Here is a 27,235-nt window from a genome sequence, read left to right as displayed (position 1 = left end):
CTTTGGTAACAAGGAACTCCCACCGCTTGCCACTGGATGGTATCAGACACCACTAGAGTCAGCGCTTACACCACAGATCAAGGGTAACAGGACCTTACAATACCAATGGAATAAAGGTGGGTAGCAGTACCAAGGTGGCCCCGCCTCCCAATCAAGATAGTATCAACAAGGCCTAGTAGGGAGCCCAAGTCCCCACCTCTGCCCAGCAATAATGAGAGCTCCCTCCTTTCCCATCACTATTTGTCAACAGAGGCTAAGTAAACTACCTGGACTTCTACTCCCACCAGCAGTAACAAGGCAGTGGCAGATTTCACACATCAGAATCATGTCCGAGGACTGTGATAGTACAAGATTTAAATAAGATCCAGTCTTGTAACATAATACCCAAAATGTCCAGGTTCCAATCAAAAATCGCTCATAATACAGACTCAAGATCTCAAATTGAATGATTAAAAAAATACCAATACCAAAATGGCATAATGCTAGAATTATCAGACAACGATTTCAAAACAGCCATCATAAAGTGCTTAATTACAAACACACTTCTAATAAAATTTAAAAACTTAAAAATCTCAGCAGATATAGACAATATAAAGAAGAAACCAAAGGAACTCTGAAAACTAAAATATACAGTAACTGAAAAACAAAACCACTCAAAATCAGTAAACAGCAGAAGGGGGAAGACAGAGGAAATAATCAGTGAATTATAAAATAGGACACAGAAATTACACAATCTAAACAACAAAGAACAATAGACCAAAAATAACAAAACAAAACAAATCCCAGGCCTCTGGAATTTGTGGAACTGTAAGATCTTACTTCTGTGTCATCAAAAATCCAGAAGGAAAGGAAAAAGATAGCGTTTAAAGTTTTCAGGTGCTAAAAAAAAAACCCTGTCAACCCAGAATTCTATGTCCCGCAAAAATATGCTTCAAGAATTAGAGGGAAATCAAGACATTCTCAGATGAAAGCAACTAAGTAAATTTGTCATGAGCAGACCTACACTAAAAGAATGACCAAAGGCCACAGTCAGGTGGCTCAGGTGCTTGGAGCATCACCCCATGCACCAAAAGATTCCAGGTTTGATCCCCAGTCTGAGCCCATACCCAGGTTGCAGGTTCAAACCCGGTCCTGGTCAGGCCATGTACCGGAAGGAGACAACTGATCAATGTTTCTCTCTCACATTGATGTTTCTCTCTATGTCAGTGTTTCTCTCCCTCTCTTTTTCTCTCTCTTCTCTCTCTCCCGCTTCCTTTCTCTCTAAAATCAATAAACAAATTTGCAGGGGAGAATTTAAAAAATAAATAATATAAAAGAATGACAAAAGGAAGTTCTCTAACAAAAAAGAAAGGAAAAAGTGTAAACTACAAATAAAAGGTATAAACTAACAGAGATATTCTATACGCATGCACTGGAAGATTCACCATAGTAAAGATAGCAATTTTCCCCAATTTGATATAAAGATTTAATGCAATTCCAATCAAAACTCCAGCAAGATTTTTTTGTAGATACAGACAAGATTATTCTAAGATTTCAATGGAAAGGCAAAGAAACCAGAAAAGCCAGAACAATTCGGGGGGAAAAAATCAAGTGAGAGCAATCACTCTACTAATTTCAAGACTGATTATATAGCCACAGCAATAGATTGCATGTTACCGGTGGAGACTGAAACAAACCAATGGAACACAGAGCCCATGAGTAGCCCATACAAGTACGACCAACAAATTTGTGGCAAAATTGCAAAAAAATTCAATGGAGGAAATAGAGTGTTTTCAAAAACTGGTGCTAAAACAGCTGGATATCCACAAAGAAAAAAAATGAATTTTGACCTAAGCCTCGCACCTTAAACAAAACTTAACACGAAATAGAACACAGATTTAAATGTAAAACAAACTATAAAGCCTATAAAAAAGTAATATAGGGAAAAAATCTTCAGGATTGGGGTTTGATGAAGAGTTCTTAAACATGACACTAATACATGAAAAGAGAATCCAATAAATTAGACTTCTTCAAAATTAAAAATTGTTGATCTTCAAAATCCTGTTAAGATAAAAGAGAAACTACAGAATAGAATAGTTGCAAACCACACTACCTGACAAAGGCTCATATCTAAAATAAAGAACTCTCAAAATTCAACATTAGAAAAACCAAAAATCCAAACAGAAAATGCGTAACAGAAATTAACAAGCATTTCACCAAATGGATGACAAATGAACATATAAAAATATGTGTGCCATCATTAGCCATTAGGGAAGTGCAAATTAAAAACCTTGAGGAGACACACTTCTATCAGAACAGCTAAAATAAAAAAATAACAATACCAAATGTTCATGAGAATGTAAAGAAAGTAGATCTTTCATAAAAGGCTGATGGGAATATAAAATGGTACAGCCACTCTGGAAAACAGTTTAGCTGTTTCATTTTTAAAAACTAACATATACTCACTGTTAGACCAGCAATCAAATTCCTGGGCATTTATCCCAGAGAAATGAAAACTTTTATCTGTATAAAAACTTATAAATGACTGTTCATAGCAGCTTTATTTATAATAGTTAAGAACTGGAAATAATCTAAATGGCCCTCACTGGGTGAATAGTTGTACAAACTGTGGTATATAAATACCATAGAATATGACTCAGTAATAAAAAGTATACTGTATTACTTACACAACATTAAATAGTTAAAGTTATTTAAAATGTACCTAATTTTGACTGTAAATTGTCCTTTTTCAGAGAGCAAATTGATTCCATAATTAATTATGTCTAAAGCTAAATGCATGTAAGCTTAATTTCAAGAAATAATCTCTTCAAGCTACTTCATATAGTAAGATTTTATTTTTAATAAGCAAAGCATTTGCAATACCAATGAAACAAAAGAACAAGTCCATTTAAAATGAATGAAACATAATTCCTCAAAAATAAAGTTATATAGTTCTAAATGTTTGAGATATTTCAATACCAGTAAAAAAAAAAAATACAAATGCACACATCCCTCAAGCAGCCAATATTTTAATAATACACAATATTAATTGACATGTAAAAAGTGCTTTCATGATCTGTTCCCAACTAAAAACAAATACGTCACTTAATTTCAAAAGTGTGTTCTTTGACTTCTAACCTCTACTCTTCTTTAGAATAACCTGTGAGGGAGGGGAAAAAAAGAAATGAAGATTCTTATTATACCTATGGCAAATAAAACATAATTCCTCAACAAAAAGTTAAATACTCCTATGTGTATAATATGCAAGACTATGAATTAATAAAAACCCAATGTGGAAGGTGATGAGGGAATTTGTTTGCCTTATTAAATGGTCTGAGACTTAAAACATGCCTAGATTCTGAAAATCTGGTTTTATAGTCACTTCTAGAGGTTAATTTCTTCAATTGTACGCCAAAAGTGTCCATATTAATGGTTCCTAACATGAGGCTTGTAGACAATTTAGTAATCCTGAGAGTTACATAATGTGCCCAAACCCGAAAATCCTATTATAACTAAGGCATTTAATAACTATACAATACAAATACATTACAAATTTATTATATTTGGTCCAAATTTATTATATATGGTCTGGAATTATATCAATTTAGAGACCAAGACAAGTCATGCTGAAAAAACTTATTAGGTAGATCAGAGTGTAACAAAAAAAATTTTTTTTAATTTATTTTTGTTCAGTTACAGTTGAGCTGCCTTTCGATCCAGCAATCCCACTGCTGGGATTATACTCTAAGAATCCTGAAACACCAGTTCAAAAGCATCTATGCACCCCAATGTTCATAGCAGCACAATTTACAATGGCCAAGTGCTGGAGACCACATAAGTGCCTATCCAAAAATTTTTTTAAGAGAACTTACCTACTTTTAGGTTAAGCGTATCTATAACTTATTAATAAAAACAAACAAATCCTAAGTTTTAAGTACATACATACACTCTTCAAGCTCTTAAACCTTGCTTTACCTATAGAAAAACTCACATTAACAGTCTAGACTCTTGTTGGAATGTTTATAATTGTAAGAAAATATGAAACCCCTAAAACAATTCCTGGGCATGCACATTTCTAGGCTTCCACAAAGGCCACCAAATAGGTGTATACTCTAGGTTAGTACTTCTGTTTTATAAGTTGTTAATATTGGTACTGCAAAAGAAAGTACTATGTATTCAAATGAATTTACAAAATGATGAGAATATGAAATTATGTATTCAAATTTACAAAATGTTAAGTTAAACAGAGTTCAACAAGTTTCTTTACTGCTATATTTCCCATAACCTTTTTAAACTTTACATAACTATAATTATATAAAGATGTCAGCATTGCATAAAGCTGGAAAAGGTACATGGAACATTCTATACTACTTATGCATCTTCTCTGAGTCTTTAATTATTTATTATTTCAAAATAAAAGCATATGAAGACATAGAGTATAAAAAATAAGTGTCTCTTTCCCACATCATCCCCCAGTCAACCATGGTTTCCAATTGCTTGCATATTCTTATAGAAACAAGCTCTATATACATAATAACACTGTGACTACTCAAGGAGCTATAATATGTTATCTAAATGTAACATGACCCCAGAAGTTTTTCAAGGTGGAGCATCTATTAATATCAAGTGGAAATGATCTCAGGAACATATTTGGAAAAAAACTCTGCCCTGGGCATCATATTCTCACATTATATAGAAATACCAATAAACTAAGCAATCTTCTCTGCTTTTATAAGTAATTTGACTCGTAAGTCACGCAAATCTCAAAATACAGTTACAAAAACAAATAATTAGGCAATTAGGAAAAGAAAAGATTGAGAAGAAAGTTTTGATAAATTTCAAGGTGATACCCTTCTCGACTACATATAGCCTAGTACAAATCCGACAGATTACAGTCAAACTTTGATGTTCCCCTGATCGGTGATGAAGTAACAGCCATGAATCCTTGCATCAGCAGTCAATAGTATACATGTAGAGAAAGAAAATCTAACTATGTAATTAAATCAATTAACATGAAAAGCCGAAGTCAACTGAGTCAACAAAGCTGAATAAAGAAATCTAAATCAGGCAGAGGTGACGAACCAGGTAGTATTCTTGCTCAAGAAAAGAAATTCAGACTTTACCTTCGCTGCAGCCAGTACATGCTGGTCTTTAATGATTCCACACTTATTCTTACAAGCATTTGCCCTGGTCTCTTCTGCTAATCGTCGAATAAAAAGTAAACAATTCAGGTGCACCTTTAAAAGAGAAAATTCATATTTTTAAACTCAAAACATCGATGCTTTGAAATAATGACTTTTAAAAGAGATTCCAAAATTTAATGTTGTACTCTGTAGTATTGTAATTAAGTCAATTAATTTTTATTTAGAGTAACAGAATTTAGTTTAATATAGTCCTATCTTAGATTCTATACAAAAGAGACTTAGTTATTGCAATACATGAAACAAGGCTGTGTAAGACTAACCAAAAGCTATAGACAATAACATTATTGAAAAGCACCAGTAGATTAAAACTTATATAGAACTTTATTAACTTACAAATATTCCTGCTTCTGAATCCAAATAAGTTTAAATTTATAATGTATTTAAAATTTTTCCAAAATTTAAAATCATAGCATATTTAAGGCTAATTATCTTTCAATCTACAGTCCAAGGTCTAAAGATTTTAACCATGTATTTGGAAGATCTACACAAGCCCTGGCTGGTGTAGCTCAGTGGATTGAGTACGGGGTGCAAACCAAAGTGTCCCCAGTTTGATTCCCATCAGGGCACATGCCAGGGTTGCAGGCCAGGTCCCCAGTGGGGTCCACATGAGCACGTGAGAGGCAGCCACACATTGATCTTTCTCTCCCTTTCTATCCCACTCCCATCCCCTCTCTCTAAATAAATAAAATCATAAAAACATGTTAATAATTGAAATTCTAAAAACTTACTGTGTTGAACAGTTTATGTACAAAGGTCATTACTTATCATCTATCAAAATAATATCTACTAAAGATCATTAATATTTAAGGTACCTTTTAAGAAATCATTTTAAATAGCTTACATAACCAGACAACACAAAATTCAAAACTCCACAAAGGACTGTAGTTAGGTAAGTTAGCATTTTTGAAAGCTAGGTAGAAGGTACATCAGTGGCATCTATTATTTTTGCCCTTTCTTATGAAGCTATAATTATTTCAAAATAAAAGTATAAAGCAAGAGTCTACGAAAGGGTAGACTGTCAGAAGTAAACCTCTCTTCCATGCAGTCCCAACATTAATTGTATACTCAGAATGTTCAAGGTGTTAATGTTAAACATTAGGAATACAAAAAGGCCCAAACCTTCCAGTCCAATGGCAAAACCAAACCTGTAAAGAAATTAAAGACATGTGTGACAACAGATGATGGAGGAAGATAAGGTTGATCCTTTCTAAGACTAAGAAAGGCTTCACTTGAAGTAGCATTTGAACTGAATTTTGAAAGAACTGGAGTTTGCTGAGTGTAGTGAGGATATCTTCAGGTAGAAGAAATATCATGTGCAAAGACAGCATAAAAGTAGATTAGTTTTTAGTGTTAAAGAAAACGGGAGACGCAAAAAGAGATATGTATAGTTCCTTCCCTTCAAGAAGCTGCATACCAAAGCAGGAGATCACACTGACATATGAAATTCTTAGTGAATAGTGTCTAAGTCCCAATAGCTAAACTATATGATGTATATTTCCTCTGCTATCAGAGTTCATAAAAAAAGGGGTGAAAACAGACTGTCTTAATTGCAGAGAAGTTTATGGATGATGTGGGACATCTGCTGGGTAAGATTATGAAATGTCAATGGCAAGCAGAAACCATAAGCAAAGAAACCAGGGTGACACACGGCATACACAGAGAATGGAGAACAAATGAAAGCCAAAGAAAAGCATAAGACCTAGAATAAATAGTGGCCTTAAAAAATTCCTTTCCCCTACCACTGCGACTGCTTGGAATTTCACCTTCCCTTCTTTTCTGCACCACCTGGATCCAACTCTATTGGGTTGGCCAAAAAGTCCTCATGTTTTTTTCCATAAAATAAGAGGCACATTTTTCATCTTCACCAATAACTTTATTGATTTGGATATTCTGAGTATGTCAGCTATTTCCCTCGTGGTATAACGTTGATTGTTCTCAGTTGATCTCCATTTGATCGCTACCAACTTCAACTGGTCTACCTGAGCACAGTCCAGTGAGAAATCTCCAGCATGAAACTTCACACACAACTTTTGACACGTTCAATTAGTCACAGCACTTTCTCCATACATCGCACAAATCTTTTCTTTTTTTTCTTCTCAGTTGTGTTTTTATCTTTCTTGAAATAAAGCATAATATGCCGCAAATGTTGCGTATTCTCTTCCATCTTCAATATTAAAATGGCTACACAAAAATCCACCAATTTCGATCTTTTTTTAAATGCACACTGATATGACAGCTGTCACGATACGGTGTAATAAAATTGTTTTGAATGAAGTTAAAGACAACTAAGCTCTACTAGAGCGATTTTACAGGAAAAAAAAACTTTTTGGCCAACCCGATAAAATACAGCCCACCTGTCCACGAGTCACTTGGAGCAAACAGGTGTGAATGTGGAAGAAATCTGACTACTTGAGAAATGCCTGCCAATCTATATGGTCTCCTAGATATTCTTAAGCAGGTACATTTGTTCCCCCTCCACGTAGGAACCCAGGACCACTGAAAATTCCAGAATTACCTAAAAATGTCTTGTAAATCAATTCACTTTAATCCAACTCACTTGTGCCACCTTTATCGACAGCATGGGGTGGAGGGGTTGTACAAAACAGTATATATAGTAATTTTTTATGGAGGTCTAAGAAAGGAACAGAAAAAGGAGGGCAGAAGATATTAGAAGGGCTACTTTACCAAGAAAAAAAAAAGTTTGGTTTGGCTTCAGAGACAAAACAAAGGAAAAATTAAGAAAATTCTACAGTAGTCTAGCAAAAGGAGAAACCCTGCAAGTAGTTAGTAGATGGGGAGTCAGTAGAGAAAAGAGGTGGGAAAAATGTAGCTTAAAAACAGATGGAATGATGCATTCTGAAGACACTCTCCATGTCTTATGTCCTTGTTAGCCACAGTTCTTTACCTTGATTTCCTGAAAATTAAGTGCCCACTTCTAATGGCTCTTTTATTCAAAGAGCTCGAGACAAACCAGAGGAGGTGTCTCCCATGGTTTAAACCTAGGGATACAGTGTGCATTCTGCTTAGAGAGATATATGTTCCGGGCATTCAACATAAAAACTCTGAATTTTTGACAAGACAGAAATATTGCACAGTGGTTTGGTTGTAGCTATTTACTAGGTGAAGATTATGCCGCATATATTTTGAGTCAGTCAAAGAAGTTTTAGTAGTTTGACTTTAAAAGTGAATTGATAGGTGTTCTGGCTAATTCGCAACTGAAAGCATACTACTTACAAATAAACTTTTGATTCAGCGTTCTGTAGTGAGTAAGCTAAAGTGGAGGAAATAAGGCAATAGAGCTGATTAACAACGTAAAAAAAAACATGTCAGTAATGCCTTTTACGATAGTTAAGTAAAAATGACCCAACCTGAATTCCATAACATACTTTTAAAAGGCTGTATCTTTCTTGCTCTCGCAAGTACAGTAAGCTCAGTACCGTATTGTGCTCCTGAACAGCAATATTTAAAAGCTCTAAGCAGGAACTTAACGTTAGTTTTCTCCTTAAGTTGATGTGGCTAATAGCCTCCAGTAAAAAGGGTACAGATATCTACATTACAGGGGCTCCAATACAATTAAGCGTCAGGAATACGAACCGACGTGCCAAGCAGGGGCAAACCTGCCTAGCCATTGCTGGAAACGCCTTAAACGCAGACGAAAGAACTAGATTGTCTGGGGGTGGCGAAATAGACTGGGGTTTACATCCCCTGCCTGCCCCTGCCCCACTTCAAGCCCAAAAAGGCAGAGAATCTCACCAGTAAGTCACAACTTGACTCTAGACGAAGGTGAGGCTTCTGTCGCTTGAAAATGCGCTTCAGGAAGCCGCGGGGAGCCTTCCGCTTCACGCGTTTACTCCGAGATACTGTGGTAGAGAGCGCCATCCTCTCCGCCTGCACCAGCCGCCTCCGCCTCCGAGGTCCTCCGGGCAGCACGGACAAGCTCACGTCCACCGCGAGAGCGGACACAAACCCGTGGTTCCGACGCTAATTCAGGCCGAGAACCGGGCCTGAACTTTTGAATCAGCCGCCAACGGAGCGCGCCGGGCGCTCGGTTGTGACGTCATTCCTGCGCATGCCCCGCCCCTGGAGACGCCAGAAATTGAGTGGAAACACTCGCGGTGGGCGGTGTCTGAAGTCTTTGAAGAGCCACGGCCTTCTAAAATCGCCCTTTGTAATATACCTGCTCTAAACAAGTATTTCACCTATGTTCCATAGAGAGAGAGGGAAATTGTGGAAAATGCTGATAAGCCTGGGCAGCTACACTCATTCTCTAAGCTCTCACTCTATACCGAGCCTAACAGCAATGGACTAAAAAGTAGATGAATTGAAAGGAGTCTGTGATGTTCTATCAGGATTCCTAAAGAAGCAATGCCTGCAATAAAGTATGTCCTACACATTATCCTATTTTTTATAGACTTTCACCTTCATGTATTAAAGAGATTCAGAGTCAAACATTGGAAAATTTTATCACAACCTAAATTTTCAAAATACTCTCCTTTTTAAAATTTTTTTCCAGGAAGTTACGTTCCTTTGATTAAAAGGGTTAAAAATCACAAGACTGCTTGGCTGGTACCTTGACTGACAAAGCAAAAACACTTCCCCCCAAGTTGGAAATGCCTTGGGTGCGGACAGACCTTAACTCCAAATCCAGGGAAAGTAAAAGGGAGTCTAAACAGGAAGAACAAGGTCTGGACCAGAGTAAAATTAACACCAGAAAGTACATCCCTTTCTTTATCTCAACCATTTCTTCTTCTGATGTAAATTTGGCCCTGATTTGCAAAGGTCAAGGTCCTGTTGATACTGCAGTTTATTGTGGGAAGACAAATAAAATTGTTCAAGGAAATTACTGAAGAAGTTCCTCCCTGGCATGCTATTCTGAGTTGGTGTACATAAAAATCACATGAAAAATTGGACTTCATGCCAAGTGTGAGAAAAATACCTATACACCAAGGTAAATGTAAGATGACCTGAAGAATATTGAAAAATACATATGTGCATGCACATACTGGAAACACAACACTAGAAAAAAAATATACCAAAATATGAACATAGTTTTTAGATAATGGGAATATGAAGCTTTTTGTTATTTTAAATGCTGTTCAATTTTCTGTAATAAACATACTTGAGAAGGAAATGAGAAATTTTATATTTTAGCTAATTGATCTTGTATGTAATTTAAAATGTTTACTGAATTAATGTCATTCATATATTTCTCTAAGAAAATTATTTATGCTAGAAAAAATTAAACATTAATTGACATACCTTTACCTTTTGGTGTTTGACACAATCTTAAGAAGTCATTTGATTTTGCTTTTCATAAATTGTACTAATGCACACATATGGTATATGTTACTCATTAATGTATTTCTCTGAATGAACATTTTTAAATCATTCTAAATGAAATGTATGATTTACAAGATTGTTTCTGGCTTGTGTTTTTGTGCTCATTAGCAAACCACAGTGTTAACTAATTGACATTACTTAGGTAGAATCTCATAGTTTGCAAAAAGTTTTTGACATACTGTTTTGTTAGACACTTAACATTTTATGTTGTTTATAATAATGGTTAAATTAAAAATATTAATCTGCCAAATGCAACACAGATGCCAAAAATTTTTGTAACTTTAAAATACTTCTGTCATGGCTTCATTCATTTGTGAGATACAGAATTTCACAAAATTTTGGAGGCTGCACTATTTCTGATTTTTATCAGTCCTATGGGTTGTAAGACATTACTCCAGAAGATCTGAAAAATTGGGCCTTACTTGTGCGGTCTCTTAATTCATATTCCAAAGATTTAGCTCAAAATGTACCTCTTCCCTTCACTGACTATCCTGTTTTTAGATTGAATATGAAGTGGTTATAGAAACACAAATCTATTTTCCAGTGTTGATAAAAAGATATTGAATTTAAAACAAATTTTTGTCGTGACCCAAAACCTTACACTTTTGATGTGTTTTCCGCAATTGAAAGATGGCTTCAGAATAGAACATAGTAATCAAAAAGAAATGGATATTGTGAGGAAATATTAAGAGGAAATAAAAAAATAACATGTAGTGAAAGCCACGTGGCTCACAACAATTTTTCTGTAACACTTTATTAGCAGTTTGTATACTATGAAGAATAACTGCTGCTGGAACATTACAGTATTTGGAACAGATTAGGGCAAAAGAAGAGAAATACTGCAATCATTATTTCTTTTTACTTGGCTGGTAATGGGCCCGCATCAAATCATCAAATCTTTTTTTTTTTTTTTAATTTAGTGGCTCCAGGGCGTTTTCAAACTGGCACTGCTTTCCATGGATACATTGTTAAAAAGTCTATAAGAAAATTGAATGATATCAATTGGCTAATTGTCAAGGAAAGAATAGTAACCTATTTCTTGCCAAGTAAAACTTTTTCTCTTCTATCCCATAACAACATATTTTTCTGGTAAAAAAACATTTTTAAGCAAATGGGGAATATTATGTAGTAACTTATTAGAAAGCAGGAGGGGAGGGAGAACTAGGATATAGTGAAGGAAACGATACAGCTCACTTCTCCCACCCCAGATGTCCCAGTCTAGATCTAGCACAAGGACTGGGAGGGAGAGCTTTGTATTGGGTAAGAATGTATAGTGTTTATTACTTCTCCAGGCTGAATGATAATAATGGAATAATTACGAGATAAAACTAGACTAGACTTTTATCATCAAAACAGAGGGGCTTTAAGTTTATTACCTAAAAAGGACAGTAAAATCCTGGGATTTCCATCTAAGAGAGAAAAAAAAAGAACAAGTTTAGAGGGAAATTAGAAGAATAAAGTTATCGTATTTTTCAGACTATAAGACACACTTCCCCCCCCCCCCCCGCCAAATTTGGGAGGAAAATGGGGGTGGTCTTATAGTCCGAATGTAGCTTACATTTACATTGGTGAAATATTATGTTTATGTTTAATTATTAAATATTTTACCACAATTTTGCTTCAATTTTTTTCCTATTTTCCTCCTCTAAAAACTAGGTTATGGTCTGAAAAATACAGTAGTTCTCCTTACACCTCATCAAGTCTGACTTGCTCAATAAACTCAAACCATTACAAAAAATATAATAAAAATATCTTCATGCTTTGTGTTACCATGTGCCAGGAAATGCTCTAAACACCAAATATATGTGCATGCATTTATTCTTCCCTAGAACTTTAGAGGTAAGGACTATTATTATTCTCATTTACAGAGGAGAAAATTGAGACTCAGAAATAACTTTCTAAAATTCATGCATTTGGTATATGGTCGGTATGTGAGTTATCACAGCAAAAACTGGGAACAACATAAAGTGTTTGAATATATAAATACAGTCTCTCTGTGGAGTACTATGTACACACCTAAAATAATGACTTTAACCACCAGGTAGAAATATGTAAAAATACAGCTTAATTCAATAAATGAAAATAATCAACATATTCTATTATTAGTAGTTTTGTTCATATGTCTTTTGTTAAAATTAAGCCATTTTGTTAAAAATGGCTAGATGAAAAGTAACAAAAGTGAATGAAAGGTTGTTAATTTTATGGGTGATATTTTTCTCTATAATTTCCTATTTAAATAGTGTGATAACATAACTTCTCTATTAGAAATATAAATTTATAATAAAATGGAGAGACAAATCTACTTTTGAAGTTTTGGGTCCAAACTGGTAAAGTGGCTCATGTTATAAAAACTGACTTAAACTAGACTTTTAGTATTATAAGACTTTCAATGGCAATAACAAAATAATCTTTAATAAGCATTATTGAAAAGTAATTCTTTAACACAGGCACATCATTAAATTTGATCTTCTGTGAGCACATCTGGGTTCCAGCAACAACAAAGGAGGAAATGGGAGTGAAGAACACGCCCCCTTTCTTTGAAGTCAGTATTTGAAAGTTGCTCATACTACATCATTTCTTCTACTTTGAACAGACCTCTGGTACATGACCACAGCAAGATGCGAACTGGAATACAAAATGCTATTTGTTTTTGGACTACTGTGTGCCCAACTAAAAATCAAAGAACGTGTAATAACCGTCAGCTTCTGACATAGGAGGTTTTACTGGGAGTCAGCATAAGTAGAGATTAAAGTGGATTGTGAAGTCTAACTGAAATCTGAGTACAGGTCTATCACTTACTAGCTTTGAGAACTTGGGTGAGTGGCTTAATCTCTCTGTGAACATAAATTGCATCATCTGAAAAGGGGGAAATAACCTAATGCTATCACTATTGTGTATATTCCCCATACTTTGTCTCCCTTCCTATTTTGGCAGGAAATAATTATTGTGTGAGTCTTGTAAAGCTTTCATCACACTACACAACAAAGAGACAATTTTCTATTTATATCAACTGCTTCAATTATGATTTGTTATTGTTCTATTTTCTAACCAAAAATTTATCATTACATCCTATGCTTAATTCAGTTTTTATTTTTTAAATGAATATCATTAATTTACTTATTTTTTTCTTTTTTATAGTTGTTCAATTACAGTCATCTGCATTTTCCCCCCATTACTCTCCTCTGCCCTACCCACCCCCCATCTTCCACTTTCAATCCTCCCTCCGACCTCGTTGTCTTTGTTCAGGGTCCTTTATACATGTTCCTTGACTTGAACCTTCCCCTTCTTTGCCCAGTTATCCCTCTCCCCCCCACCCCCGCCCCTCTGGTCACTCTCCGTTTGTTCTTTATTTCCATGTCTTTGGTTCTATTTTGCTCACTTGTTTGTTTTGTTGATTAGGTTATACTTATAGGTGAGATCATATGGTATTTGTCTTTCACCACCTGGCTTGAAATTCACTTAGCATATGCTCTCCAGTTCCATCCATGTTGTTACAAATGGTAGTGGTTCCTTCTTTCTTTCTGCTGTGTAGTATTCCATCATGTAAATGTACCATAGTTTTTTGATCCACTCATCTACTGATGGGCACTTAGGCTGTTTCTAGCACTTGGCCAGTTGTGCTGCTATGAACATTGAGGTGCATAAATTCTTTTGAATTTGTGTTTCAGGATTCTTAGGGTATTGTCCCAACAATGGAATTGCTGAGTCAAAAGGCAGTTCCATTTTTAGTTTTGTGAGGAAATTCTATACTGTTTTCCACAGTGGCTGCACCAGTCTGCATTCCCACCAACAGTGTACTAGGGTTCCCATTTCTCCACAACCTCGCCAGTACCTGTTGTTTTTTGATTTGATTATGATGACCATTCTGACCCGTATGATGTATTATCTCATTGTGGTTTTAAATTGCATCTCTCTGATGGCTAGTGATGCTGAGCATCCTTTCATATGTCTCTGGGCCCTCTGTATGTCATCCTTGGAGAAGTGTCTGTTCAGATCCTTTGCCCATTTTTTAATTGGATTGTTTGTCTCTCTGGTGTGGAGTGAGTTCTTTATATATTTTGGAGATCAAACCCTTTTCTGAGATCTCATTGGCAAATATATTTTCCCATACAGTTGGTTCCCTTTTCATTTTGCTGATGCTTTCTTAAGTCGTGCAGAAGTTTTTTAATTTGAATAAACCAAACATAAAAATGTGTGTGTGTTTTTATCCTCACCTGAGGACTATTTTTCATTGCTTTTTAGAGAGAGAGGAAGGGAGAGAAACATCCATGCAAGAGAGAAGCATCCATCAATTGGTTTCCTCCCATACACACTGGGACTGGGGGTTGTATGCGCCTAGACCAGGGATGAAACCCACAACCTAGGCATGTGCCATGACATGGAATCAAAGCTGCAACCCTTCAGTTACAACAGGAGGCTCCAACCAACTGAGCCACACCGGCTAGGGCAAGACATACTTTAGAGGAGAAAAATATTGCATTTGACTGAACAGCAGATGATTAAAACACTATCCTTGTAATATCCTTCAAAATCCAAGCTTTTATTTTCTCTATCCATTTATCTCTGTACATAAATTTCTAATTAAAAAATAGAAAACATGTAAAGAAACTAACTACCAGCAGAAAAAACAGGAGAAGTAACAGACACCTGAAGTACATACTCAAAAATAGCAATTACTGAATATAGAATACAAAATAATTATTGAATTTTTTAAAATTAGAAAGTAAGGAATCATAACAAAAATGAAGCCAGTTACATTTTTCCAAAACAAAATAAAATATTAATAAATTTTAAGAGTATTACTTGAATTACTTAAATAATTAAATTAAAAAGACATTAGAAACAAAAATAATAGAAAGTAGTGACTTGTAAATTGAAGAAATTAAAAGTGATAGAAAAGATGTAAGAGAATTTTTAAAATATGAAGAAAAAAAATAAGAGTTCCAGGAGGAGAGAGTAGGTTGAATGGTAAAGAAGAAATATCAAAAAAATAATGGCTAGGATTTTTCAGAACTATATTTTCACTTTCAAGGAACATGATGCATCTCAGGATAAGTTCCTGAGCAGGATAAGTAAAACAAAATCCACACCTTGAAACATGTTAGAAAAACTGGAATACCATTAACAAAGCAAATATGGTAAATGCATCTAGAGATTAACTACAAAAGACGAAAATAAGCTGAGAACATAATTAAAACTACTTAATAACACTCAATGTAGAATTTTAAAACCAAACTATCATTCAGAAATAAAGGCAAGATAAAAGATGTTTTCAAACAAACAAAAAGTTATCATTCCCATCAATGTGTTTACAGAATGTTTAAAGAATGTCCTTCAGGGGAAAAGAAATTAAAACAAAAAAAAAGGAAATTGGATGTGAATAAATGGGTAAATCTAAACAAATGGGTAAACCTAAACAAACATTGAATCTAGAAAATAATATTTCATCTGGGAGAATTTAGTGGAAGTTAAACCTTGGTCAGTGATGACATGGGATTAAAACAACAACTGAAATAGTCTAATGTTCTCCTATTTAATGCAAGAAGAGTAGAAATGTTCTATAACTTCATATGTTATCAAGTGTGGATATTAAAATGTCAAAGAAATTTTTTAAAGTGAAAAGGAATAGAAGATATAACTTCCACCAAAAATAAAAATCCAAAAGAAAGCAGAATGAGCCAAAGTCAGAAGGGGCGAACAGAAACATTATATCCATATACATAAGAAATAGTAAAACTAAAATTTAAAGAATTGAAATATAGTTATTCTGAAAATGATTAAATACAAAAAAAGCTAAAAAGAGGCTTTTTGAAGCAGAAAATAGATTTAAAGAAATTATCTACAGTGTAGAACATTGATATAAAATTATGGAACCTACTAAGGAGAAGTTTAAAAATGTTGAAGATATAATGAGAATGTCCAAAATAAACCAAAATTGGTTCCAGAATGAGGGAATAGAGAGAATTAGGGAAAGGTAATATTTTTCTAATGGCTCGGAATTTTCCAGAGGTGACAGAAGATACAAAATCTCATATTCCTAAAGTAAAAATGGGAAAAAATTAATGTACAGCAAATGCACCATAGGAGAACTGCAGAAAGTCTAAGCAATAGTGCAGAACTTAAGAGAAGTTAGATGAAAAGGAAATTTCCTCAATTTTTTATGAAGACAGTATAATTTTAATATAAAAACTAGATCAGGGTGATTTAAAAGAGAAAAAATACAGGAAGGTTTTATTTATGCACTAGACAAAATCCTAAATAAAAATCTTAGCAAAAAAATCTAGAATGTAGAATTTTTAATGTATGTTAAAAAATATATTTAACCTAGGAACATAAGGATTGTTAGCTTTGGAATAGCTACTAGTATAAATTCACCACAATAACACATTAAAGGAGAAAAAAATCATATGAACATTTCAATAGAAGTAAAGGAATTTTAATAAAATTTATTACACATTTATAACCTAAAACTACTAGCAAACTAGGAATAGAAGGAAAATTCTGTGGAGAGCAGGACCAATAAAAAGGCAGTGGTCCAATCAAAGCATAAAGTATATAAAACAAAGTGGAGTCCCTCATGCCAACTAAGATGGCTGCCTGTCAGCCAGGACACTTTGGTTCAGGTGTCATGATAGTTTGGAAACTACCTAAGTCAGAGCAGACATGTCTGGCAAGGAGACACACCTAAGATATCTGCACACATGACCAGAACAGCCGTGTCTGCAGAGTGGGACCACCCATAAATAGGCTCCTGAGGAGCCCTGGCTGCTGTAGCTCAGTGGATTGGGCACGGGCTGCAAACCGAGGGGTCACCAGTTCAGTTCCCAGTTGGGGAACATGCCGGGATTGTGGGCCAGGGCCCTGGTGGGGGGCACACAAGAGACAACCACACATTGATGTTTTTCTCCATCTCTTTCTCCCCCTCTCTTTCTCCTTCCCTTCCCCCCTCTCTAAAAATAAATAAATAAATAAATAATCTTTCCAAAACAAATAGGCTCCTGAGGAAATTCCCCACTGGCCATCAGGGGTTCTGAGACACTTATCAAAAGACCCAGAAGGGTGGAGTACACCACTTTCAAGGTATAACTGAGGCAGGCTCCAGACCACTGCTGAGACAGCAGAGCTCCACACACCAGAGGGCTACTCCATGCCATGCTGATCTGCAGGCTCTACCCTGCTGCACTGAGGACTTCATCTGTCCTGCTGCCCCCTTGGCTCTGGCGATCCTTTCTTGCAAGACACTGATGACTCTCTTGCCCACTGTGCTGTCTCCCGGACCTGCAGATTGAGACTCTGGGACTCAGGTTCATTATTCCCCATTGATTGCGCCGTGTGTGTGTGTGTGTGTGTGTGTGTGTGTGTGAGATTTCTCTTAGATTGTTAGACTGTGAGTAGGAAGGATACTAATATATGTTAATGTTCTACTTTGAGTGAACCTGCATTCAACAAAAGCTGAGTGAATAGCATAGTTACCTTGTGTGACTCTTGTCTATTCTTGGTGCCGGGCTGCTCAGCAGGCAGCTGGCCAAGTAGTTGCCCAGCTGACTTATAGGAAACACTATATCAGGAACATACCCTCGTGACAACTCTCCACCTTGGTGAAGGTTATCTATCAAAACTCACTGCAGATAACAAACTCAGTTTTGAAATATCGTAAGCAATCCTTTATAATTCAGAAACAAGATGGAGATATAAACGATTGCTGCTTCTAGTCAACATTGTATTGGAAGATCTTTCCAGTGAAATAAGGCCAAAAGAGTTTTTAAGCCCTGGCTGGTGTGGCTCAGTGGATTGAGCACCATCCTGAAGACCAAAAACTTGCTGGTTCTATTCCCAGTCAGGGCACATGCCTAAGTTGCAGGCCAGGTCCCTGGTTGGGGGAGTGTGAGAGGCAACTGGTTGATGTATCTCTCATATATTGATGTTTCTCTCCTTCTCTTTCTCCCTCCTTTTTCCTCTCTTTAAAAATAAATTAATTAAATATTTTAAAAAGAACTATTTTAAAAATAGTGAAAAAAACTGGAAATAAAAAAAGAAAATTGTTAGTATTTGTAGAAGATATCATGAGAATCTGCAGATGATTTCATTAAGTAAAAGCGGTTAGCAAGTTTTTTTAATGTGAGCTCATTATATAAAGTCAAGAGGGGTCAATATACTTGTGCAACAAACAGAAAAATGTACTGTAGAAAGGTATCACCTACAATAGTAACAAAACCCATAAATTTCCTGAGAATAAATCTAATAAATGAGGTGCAACAAGTTTTATGGAGAATATAGTAAAACATTATTCAAAGGCATATAAAAGTCTTAAAGAAATGCTGTAACATGTTCATGAATAGCAATCATAAGTAATAAAAATATGACAGTTTCCCCCAAAATTAATCTATAAATAATGCGTTTTCAATTTATAGGATTTTTGTGGGACCTAACAAGCAGATCCAAAAATTTATGTAAAAAAGTAAAGGAACAGGAATGGAAAATAAACAAATAAAAATTTGCTTGAAATCATGACAATATAAATTTAACTAGCAGTGATTTACAATTTCAGAATCATCAGACTGACATAACTATTAGGTCAGATAATATTTAATTTTTGTGAGATGTGAAGAAATGTAAGTTATCTATACATTCCTGGAGAGACTGTGAAAAATCAAAACAAGAAGTACAGGCTCTCCTAAACTGAGATTATCCTAGGTTTCTGCCTCTGACGAACTTTCACATATACATACAAAGAAATGTCTACAAGGATGGTCACTGAGCACTTTTTGCAACAACAAAACTTTGAAAGAAATACAATTGCCTCCTAATAACTGGCTTACTCATGCAGTGGACTAATACTATATAGCTGTTAAAATTATTGAAATAAATCCACATGTATAAATATGGCTAAATCTCACAAACATAATGGATAAAAATAAAAGCTGCAGAAACTTACATTTAGTATACTAATTTAGTAACATTTAGAAACTTACATTTAGTAACACTAATATAAAAATGATCAAATTAAGAGAGCAGTATAGTGTTACATATAAAATAAGCATATTTAGCACATACGGTACATACCAACTTCAGGGTAGTTAGTGGTTGCCTCTAGAAATGGAGGAAAGGATTAGTCACGGGGCTTCAGCTGTTTCCCTTTCTTAAAACCAGCAAAAAAGATATTTCAACAAAGGCTGAAACAAAATATGAAGAGCTACATTATCTCAGTGGTGAGAATATGGTTTTGTATGTTTAAAGATTCATAATTACATTTTAAAAATATTTATGCATGTGCATAGGACTACATATATGTACATATATTTTTATTGCAGCATTGATTTTAATTTCAAAAAATAATTAGAATCAACTGAGTATACACAAAGAAGGAAATGAATAAGTACATCGTAGGACAGCACACCAATGCTGTTAAAGAGCAGCGTAAACCTGTAGAAGTGTGTGTTCCATTGATTGCATTGATCACTCTGGTTTTCTCCTCCTCCCATCAAAGGCAGAGCATTCTGCCCCACTCTGTAATGCTGGGCTTGATTACAAGACACACATTAGCCAATGGATGTTATCAAACTTTCCGTAGGCAAGAAAAGTTCCCGTGCATCGGAACTTGCTCTCTTGCTCCTTCACCAGAAGCACGAGAAGATGCCCAGGCTAGCTTGCCGAGGAAATGTGAGGAACACCTGGAGAACAGCTGTCATCACTTTGCTCACCATCTTATACCCGCCAGCCCCCCAGAGCCTCCAGCTGACAAGAGATAGATGTCTAAGAGTCCCACTGAGATCAGTCAAGCCAAACCCAGATCAATTAAAAAAAAAATGCCTAGCCAATTATAGACTTGGGAGACAAAAAATTGGTAGTTTCAAATCTTTTTTACAACACAATACATTTCCAAGAAAATTTTGGATTGCAAAATGATTGTCATGGAATGCTGACAATGTCATGTTCTATTCAGAATTTTTTGTGATAATGTATTTTTTTGGTAAAAGAACTGAAACAGCATCCTTTACTATTACTTTCTCTTAAATATTTCCTTCCTAAATTCGCTCTAAAAGGAATTGAATTTGTGTTCAGTATTCCAATTACAATCAGTATCTAGAAATTTACATTTGCTAAGAGTTTAGAGTTAGAAAACTTCAGCTTAGATCAGAAACAAATTTTTGTAAGAACCAGTTGCTTCCACAATATAACATTTTAACAAGCTGTTAAAGAGAATTATTAACAAGATTTTAAATAAGTCTAAAAGCAGTTTCTTCACAGTAAAATTGTAAATAAATTTTACAATTGTAAAATCATAAAATTGGAAGGATCCGTAAGAGACTGCTTGGTTCTGGCACCTGGCATATAAGTTAAAATTTTAACTCAGCATTCATTTTAAGATATCTTAATATATGCATCTCTATTTATCTCTGCTCTCTATTTTATAAAAATACTAGGCTATCCAGAATACAGTTGTGATCTGTTTGCCAAACTTTTTTTGCAAAGCAGGTACTTTCTTAGCAAACAAATAGCAGACATGTTTTTCTGTTTAGGTAAATGTTAATAATCACAGCTGTTTTGGTAATTCAGTTATTCGGCAAAGACATTGTAAACTACTTGAAAAGAAACCATCTGGTTTGCAGTTGTAAAACTGAAACCAATTAAAATATTTAAATGGTATTTTGTTTTTCATTTTCATCTGTAAAAATATATTTTGCAAGTTCTAATTAGTGGTTGTTTTTTCTCTATTGCTTTTATTATATGAATCTAACACTCAAATAATTTTAAGTTCAACAAAACTATTCCCATAATTGATATTATATTGGAACAGATTAATGAAATGATAAAGAATACACAATATACATGGATTGATACACATAGGCACAAATAATGTAGTACACAGGACTTCTATGTATCAAACCCAATAAAATAGGACAAAATGCCTACCATATCACAAACATTGATTGGTTAGGTATAACCTGAGAATTTGGTTAATGGACTATATATACTTTTAAAAAGGAAGGAAGGAAGGAAGGAGGAGAGAGGGAGGGAGGGAGGGTGGGGAAAAAACACAACTCAAAGATTATAATCAGAAATATACTTTTTTCCCCACCCACTCTCTATTTCAAATGCATTCAATGACAAGAGCTTTTCACTTTGACTCTGGAATAAAGTACAAGTATCCCATGACTATTCTTCTCACTTTCAGATAACAAAAAGCACTACGATCACTCTGACTTTCAAAGCTCAGCTTTGGTGCTCAGAATGACCAGTATCATGTCACAGCCAAAAGCATTCACGTTTTTTTCAAAATTAGAGCTCTGCCCACTCCCCCAGGTGGAGCTTGGAGGCCTGCTTGGAAGCAAGCAGTCAGTAAAGGAGGAAGGAGTTACTCATTTTGTATCTTTTTCTCTCTTACTATCTCCCTTGGGCCTTCACTCCATCTTGCTAACTGGTTTTTGATGCTTCCCTCCAAAGATAATATGAGACGAAGGACAAAGGGTGAGCTGGGACAGAAAAATTCTTAATTAATTGCCATTGTCTTAAGCTGCTTTCTATCTCTCAAGGCCTGGCAGATCTCTAAAGTTAACACTTTCCCTTCTGGGGAACTCTCATATTTATTTGGAATGCTCTACCTTACCCTTCCTCCCATTTGAGATGGCCTCTGATCTGTAGTTGCTCACTCCTTCTCTGCCATAACAGGTCTGGTGATTCACCTTGAACTCATTCGGGTGCTATTGCCCTCTCATGAACCTTCTTGTACAGTATAATAAAGCGTCTATGCCGTCTCTCTCAAACACATAATATGTGCACGAAACACTCAGGCATCCTCCACCCCAGTCATCTAGTACAGCAGGACTACACTGACAAAGGCACTTCATCCCACTCCAATGCAGCTGGCCATGCCCTTGCCCTGTGACTCCTTAACGACAGGGCCAAAGCTCAGCCTCTCTGAGAAATCCTATTACAAATCCTCTCGATTGACTTGAGATGAAGAGGGAATAATAAATTTGTTTATGAAATCCTTTTCATGAATCTCTCCTCCCTCTTGCTCTTTTTATTATTTATATTCCCAATGAGAGTAAGGGGGGGTTAAAACCAAGAAACTCATTTACAGACATGTTCTTTGAAATTTTTCATCTTGGTCTGGCATCTCACTTTACAAATTCATAACTCATTACATTCTAATATTTCAATTAAGTTTTTACTTTAACATCTGGCCTTAATAGTGGCTTTTGTTCATAATAACCCCTAGCCAGAACAAATATTTAAATACTGTACAGACAAAATATTTCCACCTTTAAATTAATAGTACCATTACAAGCATTTGACACCTGATATAAATCTTTCTTCTATAATTCTATAATACAGAACAAACTGACAGTGACCAGAGGGGGGAGAGGGAGATAATGGGAGAAAGAAGGGGAAGGGTCACGTCAAGGAATATGTGTGTATAAAGGACCCGTGGACAAAGACAATGCAGCGGGGGAGGATTGAATGTGCGGGGGTGGGGGTGGGTAAGGCAGGGGTGAGTATGAGGGGAAAATGGAGACAACTGTAATAGAACAACAATAAAAAACAAAAAAAAGATGGATGAAATAAAACAATTGGTTTCTTTTTGTAATGGTATTGCCATTGTTGACCTGCCATCTCCATCATTCTCCTCTGAAAAACAGCCCCATATCATGAGCAGATGGGTCATCACGCAACACAGGCTGGGTCACTCGCAATTTGCCTCAGTCCTCGCAATATGACTTGGTCCAGGGATGAGTATATGCCTCCAGGGGAACTCACCACAGTTCTTCCCTAGGACCTTTCTGCTAGAGATAAGAATCTCTTTCGTCCCTAATCATGAACCTCAAATTTGAGACCCCAGAACTTTCAGCAGCCTTGTCCCTAATGTCCAGCAAGAAACATAGATTAGAGGCAGAAACTTTCTGCCAGCCCTACAGCAATCCTAATTCCTGACACATTCCTGGGTGGCCATCCCAGAGTCTTTCCTAGAAGTCTCCTTTTTCATTTAAGCTAGTTTGAGAGCTTTTTCTATCATTTTAAATCAAACATGATAGGCTCTTGATTATTCATTTCTCAAAGTGTACTTATTATCTGAAATATTAATATGTTTTAAACCCAAATAAACAGAATAGAGCTCAATTTTAGAGCGACTATAATAGCCTGGATATTAGAGGTAGCTGCAGTCATTCGAAAAGTGTGGACAAAGATTAAAGAAGATATCCCAGTATTTAACATGAAAGGGAATGAACTGACAGCAGCAATAGAAAATGATAAGCATATATTTTCAATTTCATGATTCTGTGATGTCTAAGCGACTCCTGCTCCTGTTCCTCTTAGATCCTTTGATGGGACTAAAGGTCAAGGTGCCTCATTCAAATAGACTAATTAGTGTTTAATGAGAGCATTGTTTTTAACTATAAAATGTATATAATAGGAAGATAAATATGTAAATTTTCCTTCTCAAGAAAAAAATGTAAGAACACATATAGAACATTATCTAAATCCAAACATTTCAAAATACATGTATATTTGTTTTTACCTACTTATTACTCTACTCACTAAAAAACTACTTGGAGTAGTAAGAGAGCACTTCAAATTCCCACAATTTGGATATCCCATCCAAAGAGTCTCCTAAATACTTAAGACACATTATGTTCATGAATCTTCTTATGAATAATTTGTTCATTATTACCTGCTTCTGGCTTCAGATATCTTTCATAGAAAGTGTACAGGTGAAATTGATTTAATTCTCTCAGAATTTGGAACCATTTATCACATACATAATATAGTTTTTATGTTTGAATAGCAAGCTGAGTTAAATTATTATATTTGTTTTTCTATTGAATAAATTTTTGATTATGAGTCTTGAAACAAGTTCATGTAGAATGAAGAAAGTAGTCATCCATAGACTGAGTAAATTATTTTTTTACCTAGGATTTCAAAACAAATTTTCTCAACTACTTTTAATGAATTCATTTGCTCACGTACTCAGGACATTAATCGGGGATTTTATTTATCAAGTTCCCAATAAGAAGATGTTTTCCATGTCTTACAAGAGTCACATAGAGGAGATGACCAGGCAGACTCAGAACCATGGCTCTAGAGGAAGTATGTGCGTGTGTGTCTCAGGAAAATATAGTAGGATTACAGAAGGAGCAAGGCCTAGGTTTACCTTGGTTGAGATGGGATTAAGAAATTGAAGAAAACTTCACAGAGGAGGTAACATTTAATTTGAGAACTGAATTCAATCTTCAGTGTAGGCATGAAAAATTTATATGGGCGCAGGAGTGGTTTTGGTCACCATCCTCCTTTTTAGAAGCCTATATGCCTGTATTTATATGGTTAGTGGGGCACAGATGCTGGATTCAGGTTGGAAGGGGACATGTAGTTGTAATAAGTACTAAATACAAGACTAGGTGGAAGGTGGCTGCCAAATGAGAGACTTACAGTCTTATCAGAACTTCCTCAAACATGGGGAGCTTCTTAATGGGACTTCCTATTTCTTAATGCATTGTTGAACTTTAAAAATGATATTTTTCTGTTCATTGCAAATGAGTACTCTTGAAGTGCTAACTTTTCCAAATATACCACTAAAATAAGAAAGTATTCTTTATTAGACCTATACTTAACAGTAGTTTATTTTTAAAAAGAAGACAATAGTGTGTCAGAATCTTATCATTACAAAGTAACTTTTGTTGTTAAAAGGGAAAAAAGCCATAAATCAAATTTAATTTATATTTTCTCTTTGTAAAGCAGAACATTCAGAACAGAAGAAACTTTGAACTCTGTTGTCAAACATGTATCTATTACCTTTCATATGTTTCTCATAAGCCTTTTAACTATCCCAGACAATTGTCAAAGCTATTTATATTTAAACAGGCTTTTGCTTCCTCCTAGCTTGAGTTCTTCATCTATTTGATCCTTCAGTAAAATGTTACATTTGTGACATCAAAATCCAATCTAGAGCAACCATCTGTTATGTGGTCAATTTTGACTTTATGGTCTCACTCTAAGAAAAGGGAAAAATTGAAGCAAAAGAATATTTGTGTAAAATATCCCAACAGTAGTAAAAGTTATCCTCATAGCAATAGAAATAACAGCTAACATATCTCCTTCTTTATTACAGTCCTCAGTTTCTACATGCACAGAAGTATAATTAGCACCACCAGTTTTTAAAAGATCACATCCTTAAATAAATGCAAATATATGCAACTGGTATGAAAATTACCCTGCAATGTCCCCATTTAATCAGATTAAATATTAAAGGTTGTAGGGGACGGTGAATGGCCAGCAAAGAGGTGAGCTGGTCACATCTCCCAGGGCTTTGAAGCACATTTTTGGCATCCAAAACAAAGACAAACATATTGTTCATTGTTGCAGTACTTTACCACAAATGTGTTTTATGCACAAGGGTCATATATTTGTATTTGTCTCTACTGTAATGGATTAAGGTTGAGTCCCATAGCACTATAATATTTGTATTTACAAATAGAAACCATATTTATTCTGAATGCATTTGTAACTAAGTGTACAATTCACAGCTTTATCGCTTGTTTTATGAGTCCATTTGGCTTGGCACAGGAAAAAAATAATTAATCAAGTCTGTAGATTTCAAGGCCTGGTCTTTATTTATGCAGAAACTGCTTATTTATTAACATTAAGCATCTCCCATTTGGTCTCAAAGAGACGTATAGTTACATGGAAACAGAACAGCTTTCAGTAGATGATTGCACAACTACAGATGCTTTTTTCCAACACCGTCACAGCTGAGGAGGTCCGACCAAATGAAAAACAGTTCTGATGAAGTGAGAAACAGAACAGCGGTACCATGCAAACATTATTACATAATAAAATGCAGGCCAGCACACATTTTTTTACTCTCTTTATTAAATTTATGTGAATCAAGAGAAAAGGGTGAAAAGTATATTTACTGCTGATAAAAATTATTCTCTGGATAATTTCAGTCTTCTCATTTAAAACTCATTCTTTACAAGTTTCTAGTTTTCTCCATTTCCTTTTAGTTCTCCGTCAGCTACTCCAAAGTTAAACTTTTTTTGGAATTCATAAAGAAATAGAATTTGCAGGTGGCATGTTCCTGAACACACAGTCTAATATCAGCTGATGTTACAAAGCACTTAAATGAAAATTAGGAGGCTGTCCTCACTAATCTAGTCTTAAAATATTTTCAGATGATTTATCTTAACCTGTTGCAACAGCCATGTTCGTGTGTGTGCGTCTATCCTGCCCCGCCGGGAGCGATGCCAGCTGGGTAATGCACGAGACGGGATGTGTTACAATGCTATCCCTGAAAGGTTTCCAGCCGAAGTGATACTCACAGCATTATACTACAGGGAGCCCAGCACCCCAATGGATTCGTAAAGTACATGCAGATGTGTTTTTCTGAAAATGCAGTACTAGAAATATTGCTTATCCTTCTGGAATGTGCTAATGTAGATACAGATACAAATATTAGAATGAGTAATTGTAAAACAGACACAAATGGTTCAGGCACATTCATTTCTTCCTATCAAAAAGCATTTTTTTCTCCATTATTTTGTATGTGTATATATTTGTATAGGGTGGGTCAAAAGTAAGTTCACAGTTGTGAGTATATGAAACACAGTTCATTCTTGTGTTATTATGTATTAATTATTGTATTATTTTTCATACACTGAAAACCTACTTTTGCCCCGCCCTGTATATGTGTGTTTGTATGTGTATATATTCAT

At 35.3% G+C, this 27,235-nt stretch overlaps 1 protein-coding gene across 2 annotated transcripts; it reads right to left on the bottom strand.

The window, feature by feature from the left end:
* Positions 1-2,815: 2,815 nt before the first annotated feature.
* Positions 2,816-9,217, bottom strand: CENPW (centromere protein W). Of its 2 annotated transcripts, XM_024551667.3 has the most exons (3): positions 8,937-9,217; positions 5,103-5,216; positions 2,816-3,139 (listed from the first exon to the last, which is right to left on the bottom strand). In XM_024551667.3, exons 1-3 carry the CDS (start codon positions 9,060-9,062, stop codon positions 3,113-3,115), a joined length of 267 nt encoding a protein of 88 aa, XP_024407435.1. In that variant the 5' UTR covers positions 9,063-9,217; the 3' UTR covers positions 2,816-3,112. The 2 variants fall into 2 exon arrangements, with proteins under 2 accessions (XP_024407435.1, XP_024407436.2); XM_024551668.4 differs by lacking the exon at positions 2,816-3,139 and having other exon boundaries at positions 5,099-5,176.
* Positions 9,218-27,235: the final 18,018 nt, after the last annotated feature.

The sequence above is a fragment of the Desmodus rotundus genome, chromosome 11 (assembly GCF_022682495.2).
Source record: "Desmodus rotundus isolate HL8 chromosome 11, HLdesRot8A.1, whole genome shotgun sequence".
Classification (NCBI taxonomy): Eukaryota; Metazoa; Chordata; class Mammalia; order Chiroptera; family Phyllostomidae; genus Desmodus; species Desmodus rotundus.
Note: the sequence above shows the minus strand (reverse complement) of the source record. Positions and strands in the feature narration are given on the sequence as shown.